The sequence below is a fragment of the Lutjanus erythropterus genome, chromosome 24, assembly GCF_056507025.1.
Source record: "Lutjanus erythropterus isolate fLutEry1 chromosome 24, fLutEry1.hap2, whole genome shotgun sequence".
Classification (NCBI taxonomy): domain Eukaryota; kingdom Metazoa; phylum Chordata; class Actinopteri; order Lutjaniformes; family Lutjanidae; genus Lutjanus; species Lutjanus erythropterus.
Genome location: NC_139340.1, coordinates 15,444,760 through 15,460,657, shown reverse-complemented (window position 1 = coordinate 15,460,657; position 15,898 = coordinate 15,444,760). Strand labels below are relative to the sequence as shown.

Sequence of the window (15,898 nt, the reverse complement as noted above, 5' to 3'; positions counted from 1 at the left end):
AAAACTGACTAACTGACATATACAACTACTATACTGAATCTTCAGGTAATGTATTTCAATCTTCATGTTTTACAATATTAAGTCTGGATCACATCTGCGAGCGTTTAGCCAAGGGAAGCAGGAAACAAGTTGGCTTGAGCTCCCCTTCCTACATTATTTTATGCCTCTCACAAGGCTCATCGTTAGAAGATAGGTCAGCTCAATTTACGTGAATTATTAACATTAAAATACCCAAATGGACAGGCTGTTGAGCCAAACTCTGTTCTGAAAGCAGGTGTTTCATGGTAGGAACCTATTTTTCATAGCTACACCACTGAGACTCTTTTCTGATTCACTTTGATCCACAGACACAATCGGCACACATCATTTACGCGGCAACATCACTAATTAACCTGTGATAAAGTGTTTGCCACAGATGAAAATAATGACTGGCTGCTTTTACACTGGTTGTTTTCAGCCAAAAAGGGGGGCTATGGTTGTTCTTAAGACAGGGATGAGACATATGGCTGCTCTCATCCATAACACTTCACTGTTGGTGGTAAGTAAATGTAATACATTTTCATGCAATTAAAAGAATCTACGCTGCATCATAAGTGATTATTATGTAAGTGGCAAAATGGAGGGAATTACAAGTAAAATCTGTCAGCTTGTCTGCATTACATAGATGCATCAATATGTACTTCACTTTACTTGACACATACAGTGATAATCTGTGATACTGCACAGGCTGTTATAACATATTTTGAGTCCTTGTTGCCGTTAATTGTCGAGGTGAGAGCATCCATTCATTAGATCACATCTGTATTGTTCTATGATTGTTGATATAGTGCATCAGGAAGCATTAAGTGTGTTTGTGAGTGTAGTTACAAAGATGTTTTATTCATTGAAAGGGTTACTCTACAGTTCTCTTTGGTCAAACAAAAAGGTCTGTGTTTTCTTTCTGTATTCGGTTTAGTTAGCTTCACATTACCTAATAAAAGCCATCCAGAGCTTTTAAAATAAAGTCACATGGTTTTAAGCAGCTTGTTTACTGAGCGGAGTTTTGGCATAGTGTCACGCTGCCAAATTGGGGATTTTGGTGAGTAAAAACAAATCTGCTCGCAGACTCTGCAGCCCACTCACTTTTCTGTGCTCTTGTATTCTCTCTAACCAGCGAGAACAAACACCTCGCTCTGCATTTTCCAATTTGTGTATAATCCTAGTTCCGAAAAAGGTTGAGACATTGTGCAAAATCTGCAGTCCAGATCTGTCTCCCACTGAGAATGTTTGGTGCATTACGAAGCGCAAAATATGACAATAAAGACCCCGGACTGTTGAGCACCTGAAGTCTACATCAAGCAAGAATGAGAAAGAATTTTTCTTTCAAAACTTCAACAAATAGAGTCCTCAGTTCCCAAATAAAAGAAAAGGTTATGTATCATTGTCATGGACATGCATTGTCTTTGTACTTGGCTGTATTCAATTGAATACAAGCTGACCGCGTCCCAACTTTTTTGGAATTACAGTTGTAGCTTTTCAGGCAGTTTTTGGTGCCTTCGCTGTTGGAAAATTGTCCTCACGTGCCCAATCACGGCAAAACAAAATTGTAAATGTCCTAGAAAAATAAAGCCCAGTCTTGCTCGCTGTGCGCTCCCCTGAAGTCCTCTCAATAAAGTAGCTGCACCGCTACCTGCTCAATCATTATAATTTGCTCCGAGTGTCAGCTTAATGGCTAAAATGTAAATTATCCGACCCAAAAAACCCAACTAAAATGTCACAACTATAAAAATTTATCACCTGGGCTTATTGCTCACTCAAAACAAAATAAACACTGGGAAATTACAGTTTAAGTAATCCATATATCATAGCATACGTGGCCAAATGAGAGCCATTTTGAGGGCACATTAGGTGCTGAGAATGATGATTACAAATGGTGTGAGAGGAAATGACCTCCCTAACCTGACTAATAAATTATTTTACCTTCACAACATTATTATTTCAACACTATATATAACCTCCACCTTTTCTACAGCGCTTTAGGCAGATTTAATACAATACATACAATAGAGATTCATATCAGCTTTAAAGAGTGGATTAATACGGCTGTGTAGTATCAGACTTAATTGATTCTGCAGGGGAAATAAACAGCTGTACATATAAAACAGCCTCTGTTAGGCTAACGCCCACACACCCCCCGCGCTTCTTTACCTCCTGGCAGTAGTGCAGGATGCCCTCCTTGGTGCCGATGCAGCTCTTGGTGCCCGAGGGGTCCGGCTCCCACTTGCCGCTCTGCACGTTGATGTGCATGTTGAGTTTGCCGCAAAACATGGCCACCTGGGGCTCTGCCAACACGCCCATGGAAACATCTGTAGGCACCTAAGAAGAGAAGAGAGGCAGACAAGACAAGAGAGGAGGAGAGAGATTTAATGAGATATACCACTCATGTTAAACTCCTTGAGCACTCGCGCTGAAAAATGCAAGACGGATGCAATTAAATTTTATTACTTAGATAGAGGAGGGGGGATCTGGAAGAGGAGAAGAGAGAGGACAGAGGAAAGGAGAGGAGAAGAGAGGAGAGGAGAGGGAAGGAGATTAGCGCATTAGATGAAAAGTAAGATGAGGTGAGCTAGTTTAACAAGAGAGGGAGCGGGAGGACAGAGAGAAGAGGAGGAGAGGCAAAGATGGAGAGTTAGCAAAAAGGAGGGTGCACTCTCAGAAAAGGGTTCCAAGGGTTCTTTGAATGACTAGGGGTTCCATTAAGAACCCTTTTTTGGAGGAAAGAGTTCTTCAAGAACTGCTGAAAGCATTTTTTCTCAATTTAAACATTAATTGTAACATAGATTGTTAAAATGATGGACGACCACAGTATACAATCTAATTCAATCATTTTTTTGCCTCATCTGTAGAACACAATATGGTTCTTCATAGAACCATCAGAAGACAAATATATTTTTAGATCCCGCTGGGTGGATTTTACATGAAATCCTTATGATATACAAGTTCTTGGGAAATAAAAGGTTTCAATATATATATCACTTTCAATATATAAGGGTTCTTGGTAGAACACCGTAGATGGATTCAAGGGTAGAACACACTGGATGGGTTCTTGTCAGCACTGTTAGAAAGTGGAAAGCTTCTTTGAACAAGCCAGAGAACCCTACCAAAATAAATTAGCTTGGAAGTTGGTGGAAATGTGGCAAGTTTGCTTGATAGCACCAAGTTTCCAGGAATCTTGAATGGAACTGGAGCTAATGTGGTGGAAAAAAAACACTTTTATGGTTCTAGTTAGCATTTTCATTTCTAAGAGTGTCGGAACAAATCTTCCTCTCCAGACTTCATCAACATTTTGGGCCTGATCTCTGTGTTGCTCTAATCAGACTCTGCTCGATGCCTCTGTTCATATTTGCCACCGGAGAGTTGTCAGATCTGCAAAAGATCTCGCAGAAAAATGCAGGAAAAACAAGTGATGGACACAAAAATCAATAGCTTTAGAGGAATAAATTGCCTCAAACAAGAGGCCTGGAGCAATCCAATATACCCTCTGTTGTCTATGATGCTCATGCACAAGCACACACACCCACTCAGCTGGCCCTGCGCAACACCATTTATGGAAAAAGTGTACATCTGTGTCCATGCAGGCTGTTTTTAAGAGTTTATCCAGGACGGTATGGTGTTTATATAACCTCTGTTGATTCATTTTCGCTTCATTTCTCTCTGTCTGTGTGAGAGCGCAAGAGCAGGTTGGCTGGAGGCAAGGAGAGGAGCAAACGTGTGTGTGTGTGTAAGTGTGTGAGGAAGTGTACGTTCGCCTTTGGCATGAATGTATTAATTTTTGTGTTAATTTACGCTCCTGTGTGTGTTCCTGCGCGCGCTTGTGTGTGCGCGTCCCGCTGCTGTCTGCCTGCATAAGGAGGTTTTGTGCTGAAGTTCCCTCAGGAGAGGAGGTGCAGACAAACCACTGAATGTCTGCATTGTACTGGCAAATGAGCTAGAACAAAATGGGAGGGAATAAGAGGGGGAGAAAAGGGAAGGAGACAGAGGGAGGGAGGAGAGGGACTGTTGCCATTGTGTGCTCCCTAATCTTGTTAATGGTTTTGAAGGCCCTGGCAGGCAAACAAATGTTGTTTTGTGAGATGGATAGCATATTTTTTCCTCCAGACTTGATTCTCTCCAGGCAGCCGGGGGCATGAAGTCCTCTTCCAATATGAGAATAGCTGGTGGGGGGCCATCAATTTGGATACATTTGAAGCCGAAAACTAGGATCTCTGAATCGATTTAGCGGGCCTCTACCTGCTGTATCAGTGGGAAGATGAACTTTATTGGCTTTCTTTATGTTTCATTTATACACATTGACTGTATTTACACATTTGGGAGGAGAAGAAGAAGAAGAAGAAGAAGAAGAAGAAGAAGAAGAAGAAGAAGACAGCCCTCTCTGGAACTGTTAGTTCCTGTTCTATTTTTCCAGACGAGCCAGAACAGATAGCTCTGCACATTCACATCTGTACAGGTTAATGAAATTCAATGCTACTGCACACCAGAGAAGGTTGTAATGATCAGTCTGACGCCACAGAAGAACAGGCATGTTAATTCACTTCTGTTGCTTTACTGCTATATATTGCAATATATTTGCAGAGTGCGTTTAATATTTTGTCCAGCCTCCAGAGGTGAAAGGGTCGGGACTGTGACGGGTGCAAAATATTAATAAGATCCACAAACAAAGACTTTATTGCAGGGATATATTGTGTTGCATTAAGCTGCGCATTTGGGAAACTGTTCCTATCCTATAGATTCACGCCTGAGACGAGCAGATGTCACAATTCATTAAAGGTACTAACTCTGTATCTATATAGTTTGCTTCTTTACATATGATAAGCACTAAGTCTTCTTTGAGCAGAGCCAGGTATGTGATTGTCTGTCTGCTCAATCAAAGCAACAGCCAATTAAATTACTGACTGTCCTGTTTCTCATGATCGACACCGAGATGAAAAGTGCGGGATTTAAAGAAAAAAATATCTGCAATAAATATCTGTTATGGTGAAATTGACTGTATTAAAATGTTGAGCTGTTCATTTCTGTCTGTCAGTTTGTGTTTGCTCCTTACAACAGTTTTCTGGGAATGTCACCACAAATAAATCCAAACTGAATTTCACAACTCTGGAGTTCATCAGCTGGAGTCACACCTCTTTTTTTGGGGGAGTGGATGATCTACGGCCTGTAAAGTCATAAACCGCTAAATGATATATCACTCAGTCAGCTCAGGGAGGGTTTGGTGGTTTGTTTGGAAATATTTCAGAATTTAATAAGGTTTAGTTCTGCTAATGGTTCTGATTTTGTCATGCTCTCATGAGATATCACTGTTTATCCAGCTCACGGCCTGTTTTCTAAAGAACTGATATGAGCAATAAAATACTCTTAAAGCCAGGAGTTAAATGATTATCAGTTTGGTTGATTACAGCCTCTAATTTTTAAAATGATCAGACTTGTTTGTCTATAAAATAATACAAAAAAACAAGCAGGTAACCAAACAGACACTGATATAGTTGAGGTCTTTAAAATTTTATACTTTGAAGATTTTTTATTTTAGCATTGATTATTATACAATCAATAGTGGCTGATCCGTATTAAAGAGTGTGAGGAAGCCTAGTATCTATATAGTTCATATAGTATACTTTAACTCTGCACTTATTTCACCTAAAGGAACAAAACTCAGTCAACTAACATTTGACTGTAATTCGGTGCCATGAGGATCATTTTAACAGTCACATCATTTCTGCTTCTCTATGAAAAAAATCAGATTGTGATTATGAAGACAGATATTGTGATTGCAGCGGGAGCGGCCATTTTTTCCTTTAATTTTCACTGGAAAATAATATAAATGATGATGATGTGATTTTTGCATGTTCCATTATGTCGGGAGAATATGATTTGTAGGCCGGGGAACGTCTTTAGCGCCACAGTGCTTCATTTATAATGGAATGTTGTGACACTTTTTACCTTTATTAAAAAATCTGTCCACGCCGTGATTTCGATAATCGCTCAATTAATTGTTCAGCCCTAGAAACAACTGTCTAAAAAGTGTGGTGTTCAATCTCTTATTGCAGACAAATGGGGGTAAAAACAGCGCGCGCACACACACACAGATCAGTGTAACCTGATTCCACGGGTCAAATATCCACCTACAAAGTTCACATCCCTCACAGGCAACACGATGAGCCGCAAGCTGTGGTCGCATGGAAATGAGTAAATCCCTCACGCACAGACTCACGCACACACACAAAGTAGGTAAAATCCCCTCCTGCCCCCGGACCTCCTCAGCTCCAACACATGGCAACTTAACACTGGTGGTCATCAGTCTTGACACCGAGCCATCTGCACCACACGGGGGTTATTTAGGGGGTTTTTGCCGCCTGATTCCCACACTGCCATCTGTGAGCGAGCAGTGCTGACGGGGTATAGATCAAATCCATTCCTGCTCATTAATACTGAAACCAGAGGGAAAGTGAGAGCAGAAAGTTTTCAAATAATCTTTAAAAAGTCGTTTGCATGTGTGCTATCTTTTAATTAACTCACTTTCTGGGTGCCCGGTTTCATTTTGACCTTATCTGAGCAGCCTCTGGCCTCTCCCTGTCGCGTTCTGAAAGAGATAAACCGGCTTCCTCTCTGCTCGGGGCACAGGTAAGTAAATCTGAGCCAACTGCTCGCTGACATTCAAATTCTTTGTGTCGTCCTCTTTTGGCTGGCAAATCATCTCCTCGCCAATCGTTTCTCCTTCCTGCCTCTCCGCTGCTATCTCTCCACCGCTCCGTCTTCTACTGAAGAAGGAGGAGGAGGAGGAGGGGGGAGATCGGCCAAGCCTTCACTGCAAGCTTATAAATCAGAGTCCCAGGATGATGGCGAAGGCAGGAGCGGGGAGGAGAAAAGTGAGAGAAAAAGAACAATAACCACAATGGCGAGAGACGGGGAGAGATTGGAGAACAGATGAATTGGACAATAAGCCTTCGGGCTCGAGCAGAAGGTCAAGCGCTCTGTAGAACAGAGAGGATGTGGGGACGCAGACGGGAGAGGGAGGCTGGAGGAAATCAGGCGAGGCTTAATGGAGAAAAGATGGGGAATTCTGGTGTCAGAGAGAGGTGGTTTAGAGAAAAGGAATGACTGCATCTTCCATCAGTGAAGTTCAGCGCCGGTGAAAGATCAACCTGACAAACAGTGCTGGAACTCCAACGATTAATCGATTAACACTGGATTAGAGTTGAATCAATATGTAGCTGTTTGTTTACACAAATTAAAATAACTAAAAAATGAAAAATACATTTGTGTTAAGAAACGTTACATAGTTTGCTAGCTAGCCAGAAAGAAAACAAACGTTATATTGTTTTCTAGCAAGCTAAAAAGTTAAACACTGCTAGCTAGCCAACTAAAAATAAATTAGCCTTAACCTAGAATTATTTAGAACGAGAAACAAACATGTATTGTTTAAGATTATTTTAACATTTAAGAAATTTGTCCCTTCACAAATATCAATGACGACTTACAGGGAAGGGCTGGAAACAAGCAAAATTAGTTGCTAAGCAACCAAGACGCATCTCCAACCGTGCAAAAAAGGAACAATATAACTGGAACAATTACTGTGCGGTCAATGTTTCACCTTTTATATATGACAGTAAACTGTCATATATTTGGTTTGTAGACAAAAACATTTGGGCGCTTTGGGAAACATTTTTCACCATTTTCTGACACTTCATGGGCCAGCTAATCAATTGATCGAGAAAATAATCAACAGATATATCTGCAATGAAAATAATTGTCAGTTGCAGCCCTAAATGTTCCCTCTACTGACTATTCTGTGCACATAAATATCACAGCACTTGCCTTCTACATCTTCAAACGACTGCAGCAGAAATAAGGGATTGCACACAATTTACATTTTGCAAATCCTCCCCGTAAAGAAAAGATAATGACAGTGAGAGTAAACGGGTTGTTTTTGTGCTTGCTTCAGTGCTGGGAAGCCAGAATCGACCCCGAGCGAGCAACAGATGGACTGAAAGAGAGGCAGACTGACGGATGGCGAGACACATCAGCAGCAGAGAACGTATATTACAGATGAAGACGCCAGGCTTTTCTCATCTCCGTCTCTCTCTGTGCGTCTTTATCCCATCTCAGCTCTGGTTCACACAGTCCTGCCAGTCTGCCAGCCGTCCGGTCACCCTGCGGGGAGGGGAGGGGAGCGGTAATCTGGGCACTGAGGATTAGGACGGCAGCCTGGTCAGGAGAAATATCCCCTTTTGGTCTCAATCTGCCATGATAGCCATCACCGGAACGACAGGGAATAAGCCAGAAGGGGAAAAGGAGGCTGATGCTACACGAGATTGACCCTGAGAAGATAGTTCAATTAAAGTCAGCAAAAACCCCGGTCACGTACTGCTAGGCGTGCTAATTCCCCCTCCAGTGATGCAACTAAAGCAGCGATCCATCCATCAAAACTGTTTTGCAGCTTCTTGCGGCTTTTATTAGCCGTACTATCTGATGAAACCGCTCTGTAGGGGAGCTAAAAGTTGCAGTCGAGGAAGCAGAGTCACAATAAATTCCATAAAACAGATGGCACTGTGTCCAAAAATCAAGCCAGTCACGGAAAGAAAACACAGACTTAAGCTACCGGGCCTGCTGACCCATATGGGACCATGAAATTAAGTTGCACAGAGACCGTGTCCAAGTTGTTAAAGCTGGCCATGCAATGTCGGTTTATAAAGTATACAAAGCATTCAGCATCCCCATAATAATTTGAGGATGAATGGAATTTGTTTTAGCCCGGGGGAGGCACAGAAAAGAAACAAAAACAGAAACAGACAAAGCAACAATCTAATAATGTAATGCAATAACATACAAGTTTGTTGTAGTAAAGCGATTAAAGCGAGATTATTTGCTGCTGCAATTTGATAGAGTGGTTTGCTACCCCAAGGAGGTTTATGACGAGGATGACAAGCTCGCTGCAGCAGTTTGCATGAGCCGTGTGTGTGTGTGTTCGTGTGTGGGTGTGTGTGTACACGTGTAATTTTGTTACGCCATGTCTCAGACAGGTGACCTATTTCCACAGCTGGAAACAGTGACCCCAATCACATGCAGGCAAACCTCAGATACACGAAATGTGATCTTTGATTCGTCATCAATCATGTGTCCAGCTGTCATGTGTTCTGCCTTAAAGGATCATTCCGGTTTATAAGGAGGTCTTGTTTTTGTTTTGTGCTGTTCAGGTGTAGCCTGGGAATCGCAGGAATGTGCCAGCTCATGTTTCATTTGCTCTGGCAGATATAAGCCTGGCCAATGTCCCGCTCAGACAGATTTCCAGCCGCCTGGGTCTCCACAGACTAATCACAATCGCTTATTTAATACGGGGCAGCGACCAGAGTCACGTGTCAGTGATGTCACACACTTCAAGCTCATAAAGATCAAATTAGGCAGTGCTGATCAAACATGAATCACGATTCTGTTACTGCAGCACCTGTTTCTCACCTAAAATGTTTTCAGAAGCAGAACTGAACTGTAACTTGAGGCTGCCATTTTTTCCTGCTAGGAAATACAAAAAGTACTGCTCCAACTTCCATGTGTCGCTCAGCGCTGTCACACGTTTCATTGCAGTTCACGTTTGGTTGATCTAATTGGTTGTAGGACATGTTTAATTGCCCTTAGTGGTTATAGGTCATGTATCTTTGCTCCGATTGGTTCATAGCCACCTTTCATTGCTCTGACTAATCATAGGTCACGTTTTGTTGCCCTGACTATTTGCACGTCATGTTTCATTGCTCTGATTGGTTGTAGGTCACGTTTTGTTGCTTTGATTAGTTGCAGGTCACGTTTGGTTGATCTAATTACTTGTAGGACATGTTTTATTGCCCTTAATGGTTGTAGGTCATGTTTCATTGTGCTGATTGGTTGGTCTAACCAATTGCATCCAGATTTATTTTGGTCTGCATCTACTGATAAATCAAAAATGAGCTTAGAGATGTCAGGCTAGTGCAGATGCACTTGCTTTTGGCTTAGTAAAGTTTAAAATAAAGTTTGATTACAGCTGAAACTATATGGCTATTAATTGATTAGTTGATTGGCAAAAAAAAGTGCAAATCTTTTGCATTATTTTTCAAACAAAATTTCCAAGTAGTCCTGGACTGCCGGCAGGACAAAATGTTTCACTATTTTCTAACATTTCATATCCAATCATTCTGCATATCAGTAGTAAAATTTAGATAATTGCATCCTGGCTCAACTGCTGATTTTACAACCTGTCTCAACTCCACCCAAATTTTAGAGAATGACATCATAACTTAAGTTGTGATAATCCTTTACAGGCTTGTCTCCACATGAACTATTTTGACTTTGGGCGAAAAGCACACATTATCTGCTCAAAATTCAAAATATTCAGCCAGAAAAAAACCTTTTATAGTTTGTATTTCTGCTCCTCAGTCACCTCTCAAAGGCAAGAGCCTTCTCATCTATCTCTGCAGCTGCACGGCACTCCACATGTGTGGGACTTTGTACAACATAATAACTCCTCGTCTCCCCCCTTTATGTAAATCGCCTAACCATTCCCATCTCAAAGTCATTGTGTAAAGAGACTTGCATAAAATGTGGCGATATGTGTGAACGAGCCCGCTTAGGCTGGTGCGTTCACAGATGTGATCAGCAGCACTAAAAAGCAGGGGGAAAAAAAAGTGGGAAAAGGTTTATTACCCATTAAATGTAAATGGGGCGTTGTCAGAAAAAGAAATATTGCATCACACTCTTACAAACACACACACCCCCACCATGTTTCCTCTCACTCACACCGAGGCTGAGAACAGTTTAATGTATTCAAGTGCACAGTAAGCACACACACACGCACACATACACACAATCTTTGAAGTGTCCCCGTGGGTGCTGGTCCTGCGGTGCTATTAATTGTACTGTCTTATCTGAGTGGCCCAGGCCTGCCACAGGGAGTTGGGTGAAGGTGGTGGAGGGGGTGGGATGAGGGAGGCAGGGTGGGGGGTTGGGGGGGAGGGAAGGGTGTCTTAGATCTGCTCACATCCCAGGGGGAGACTCCCCGGAGAGCGAGATGTGTCGCAGGAGCTCCACACACACACACACACACTCTCTCCCTGGCACACATCTTTAGCAGGCATCTCTGGCTCCGTCCAAGCTAGCAGCTAACAAGACGAGGCTTTTATTGTCCAGGCCGGGACATCATGTACCACACCCCAGATAGTGTCAACCGCTGAGTGTGAGAGACGAGCAACAACGGCTCAAGTACACAATCGCTTTGTAAGAACTAGGGCCTGACGGATACTGGAGTTTTTGGGCACACATGTTTTGCAACGACACCGCTAAGTGTTTCAGGGATGTTACGGAGGCTGGGTGATTAGATGAGATTGGGTGAAATTCAGGACAGGGAGTTGGGGATGGGCGTGTCATGTCAGAGGGATTAAAATAGAATAATTTCATAGCGTCATTTGTTACTAATATAATGAAGATCAGTTACAGATTGGGGTTGAGGATGATGTGACACAGTGCCCTGGAACAGGTGACAGGTACATTACTGTCACTTTAAATGTCTTTTCAGCAGATAAATTGTCATTAAGCTGTCAAATACTTTTCTTTGAAAAGCATAAATTCCTCCAACAGTGGTGGCTGCTCAGTCATCTGGTTTAAACTGGTCAAATTACATAAACAATCTATTATTTATGACAGCTTAAACAGTGCAATAGACACATCAATAACACTCTTGCAAGGAACCAGGACAATTTATGATAATTAAAAGCAGAATTTTAGCCAATATAATTGATTTCTTCATCTTCTGTCACTACAACATTTAATTTTCAGGACAGAATTTGGGACATCTGCTTGTAATTTGGGACTGCACCCTATTCATTGGTATTTTTAATGATTACAAATATCTATAAATAAATTAAAAAACCCACACAAAGAGAGCAAAATATCAGACCCCATCTGGTATATAGGTCAACTGATATTATTGGCCTATCACAGTTATAGAACTATATCAGTCTTGGCATATATGCTGTTTGAAATGCACATATATATAAATTTTTAGGGTTTTCTTTTGACTGAACATTATGTACATTTTTTTTTTTTTTTTTTAGCTTTATAGGGCAGTATTTTACAAACTTTTGATATATACATATACATACATTTGTGTTTTATTTACATAGTTATTTATAATTTTTAAAAAGGCCAGTGAAAGTTTGCCATTTCATTTTGGACAATAACTTTTATTGCTACACTGTAAAATATCCTGCCTCCATAACATTTCTATAACATATCTAAGCACTACAAATATATTAAACACGTATATGTTCTTCAGATAGATGCACATCAGACAATAAAGGATATAGACTGATAAATCTAATATTGGGTCAATATCAGTCGACTGATTTATCGGTCGGGCTCTGGTAAGAAGAGACAGAGGGCGTCTCCTGCATGTTGCAGCTGTAACACAATGCAAATAAGGAGTTTATTGAGTTATTCTTGGCTGCCTTAAACATTTATGACCAGAATAACGCGTCGTGTAATACAATAAACTTATATTGCTCTGCTTTGAGTCATTAATCAATCAATTTGCGGTGGAATCGAGCAGAAGCGCAGCTGTCTGTGGGTTGTTTACAAGATACATCACTGTGGGAATTTGTTTGCTTAGCTCGAGAGGATACGTGACGGCTGAATTAGACAAGACTGGCGAGGTGACAGAGCTGCTCGATGCACGCGGTGGCGATTCCTGGTCGTGCACGTTCACATACACACACACGCTCTGCAGTCACCTTGGCAGGCAGGCGCTGCTGTTACTTAAAACCATCAGATCATCTTTGACTGGACTTCAAGTGTTGGTGCAAAGTTATCCCACTGTGTGTGTGTGTGTGTGTGTGTGTGTGTGTGTGTAAGTGTGTGTGTCAGCCTGATGTTTAGGAAGCAGATCCGGTGGGTTGTGATTACAGGGCCTCTTCCCTCCACCTCACACTCCCTGCCGGCCCAAAGGTTCAATTACAGAGCAGATGTAAAACCAGACAGAACGCCTTCATCAACAAAATTAATACACACTGTGGAAAAACACAAGTTCTGGCCCGAATATGTGACAGAAAATAAAAAAACTGGAGGTGGGATGGATTGCTTGGCTAAACGGCGCTGCCAACGTTTTAGGCTGAACTAAAAAGAGGTGAATCAAATTATTATGAAACCCGAGCACCGCAGACCACATCACACCATGTTCATTCAGGCATTTCTTCAATCAATTGATCTAAAGCAGTCTGGGAAATATTGATCTTCTAACTTATTATTGAGCTCGAAGAGTAAGTCAAGTCAGAATTCTCTGATTTCAGCTTCTTAAATGTGAATACTTTCTGGTTTCTTTGCTACTTTATGATGATAAACTGACTATCTTTGGATTGTGGGCAAAACAAGACATTTGAGGATGTCATCCTGGAATATGGGAAATATTGTTCAGCAGTTTTCAGTTTTTTTTTGACATTTTAGAGGCAAACAACGATTAACTGATTAATTGAGAAAATATACCCCACAGCCCTACAAGTTAGCATGGTGCAGCAGTTGGCGGATGTAGTCCAGTAGACAGAAAATAGTTCCTACATAAACTTGTTCACAACCAGGTCTGTGGATTATCTTGAGTAACAGGGTCATGATTTCAGGGAAGGGACATTGCTTTTGACTTTTTCAAATGGATTTGTTTAAGCTCTTAGAGCACTTCAAGTGCCGAGTACCATTTAGTTATATTAGATTTGAGAGAAGGCAGACATCTCTATGGACAATATCTCAGAAATTCTGCTACTCTCACCAAAAGCAGCACTGCAGGCCAGAGAAAAAAAATAGTATTTTTTGTTTTGGGGGGTGAACTGTCCCTTGTGGCACCTTTCAAACTGCAAACATTCACAACTATGTTCACATCTAAGATCAACCACACCAATGTGATACATGCTCTCTTCATGTGAATACCATGACTTTTTTTTTTTGCTTATTCACAGCTCGTCCTAGCAGTCCTCATCTTCAAAAGTTTATTGAGTCTGTGAGGAAAACATAAGTTTGTTTGGAACATTATCTTCATTCATATTCAATGCGATTAAGCTTTGTCTCGGGGGGGGTTCCACGGGAATTAGCATCTCAGACAAATCTGTTTCAAATCTGATTAGAAGTGTGTAAGAAAAATAGTTCTGACTTCTGCCCACTTAATTTGTCTAGACATGATGGAGGGACTCTTGGTTGCCTTAGTTATAATCACCATGGATACGCAGCCCTGCTCTCAGCCCTGGGGACCCGCCTGTTATAACCTCCCTCTGTCATTGCTGTGGCAACCTGAGGCAACACCATTATCCAAGTCACCTGGGAGCGGGAATTTCATCATCGGGGTGGTTCGCTGTCGTAAGGAAGTGTGCACGTGTGTGTGCGTGCAGGTGTGTTTGCGTGCATGAAACTCAACTTAAACCAGTGAAATGGCCGTCTCATTCATGCTAAACTGGCTCTGACCTCGCTGGTAATCGGCTGGGAGGCACCCTGCAGCGGACCGCCAACACACACAGATGGACACACACACACACACACACACACACACACACACACACAGAGTGAGGATACACTCAGAGATCTTGATCACACCACAAACTGTGGCTGCTCAGATCAGAAATTACCCAAATCTGTTTGCAATCTCACCCAAAAATATGTTAATGAGGGTTGTTTTTGCCAAAGCTAAACAGATCCATCAATGCCTTGCATCATAAAATCGCTGCATTTTGATTGATGATTCAGTCTGAGTATTTCCATGACACAAGCATTTTATCACTTGTTCTTTTAATGATGAAGGAACCATCTTCCATTTCTAAACTTCCACACTTCTCCAGAAGACTTTCCAAATCTAAATATCCCATTAAAACCTCAGTGTTGCTGTACATTGACTTTGTCCCTTTTGCATCATATTACATCATCTTTTTTTTTCCAGTGGTCCTTGTTTGGATGCATAGGCTACGTGTCAACTCTCAACAAAAAGATTCAGCATCTGTAGCAACAAACAGCATCTTCATTCTCCAGTTATATTAAAACCAAGCTGACTTCGCCTGACAGGAAATGATCAAAATGTGCTTTTCATAATTTGTCATTTGCGTCAGACACACGCTGGAAACGCACAAAGTAAACAACTTGGTTTAATGGAGCACATTTTTTCCTAATGTGTTCAGAAGAGGCTAAACGAAGCTAAAAGCAACAATTAACTGTCCTTAGAAAGCACGGCAGACTTTAATTTCAAACAAGGCTGAAATCATCCTGGCTGTGTGCAAACCAGAAGCCTAATAACCGTGATTGCAGCAACATAAACAAATATTTTACAGGTGATTATGATTTGAAGTCACCCTTAAAGGGCTAATTCATCACTTTAAATGTTATCAATCGAAGCAATAATGATATGGTTAATAATATATTTTGCTTTGGAATTGCTGTTGCTGGACAGTGTGGGCTGCTGAAACAGACTGAGTTAGCAAGCAGCTGTTAGCTTGTTTCCACAGTGCAGAGGAAATATACACCTGACAGTATGAGCATGCATGTCCCTGTGTGTTAAGCATGTGACGTAAAATGGATGTGCAAGTAAAAAAATAAAAAGTCAGATATCCCAACTAATCCTCTAAATGTCACTGATGTAAAATACGGGTTGAATCATAAAGACAAGAATCACTTAATATTTAAGAGAGTCAATTTTTACTTTCACTTCTATTTGATATCCATATGAAAACGGAACTGTCCCTTTAAGCAGTGGTGTTACTAGTATTCATTGTGAGTCAAGCCTCTGGGGTGCTGATGGGTGTGTGTACCTGGAATCATCATCAGTGGTTACGAGCACCGGAAGGTAAGTCGGGAACACAGTCAGTATTCCCAACAGGAAGAG

General features: G+C 41.4%; 1 protein-coding gene across 2 annotated transcripts in view; it reads right to left on the bottom strand.

Annotated features, from left to right (window-relative positions):
- appa (amyloid beta (A4) precursor protein a) overlaps positions 1-15,898 on the bottom strand; it is a 52,163-nt gene that overhangs the window by 23,752 nt on the left and 12,513 nt on the right. For both annotated transcript variants that reach the window (XM_084714144.1, XM_084714145.1), the window contains exon 2: positions 2,188-2,355. In XM_084714144.1, the coding sequence (XP_084570270.1) occupies positions 2,188-2,355 (168 nt within the window). The remainder of the gene's footprint in view (positions 1-2,187; positions 2,356-15,898) is intronic.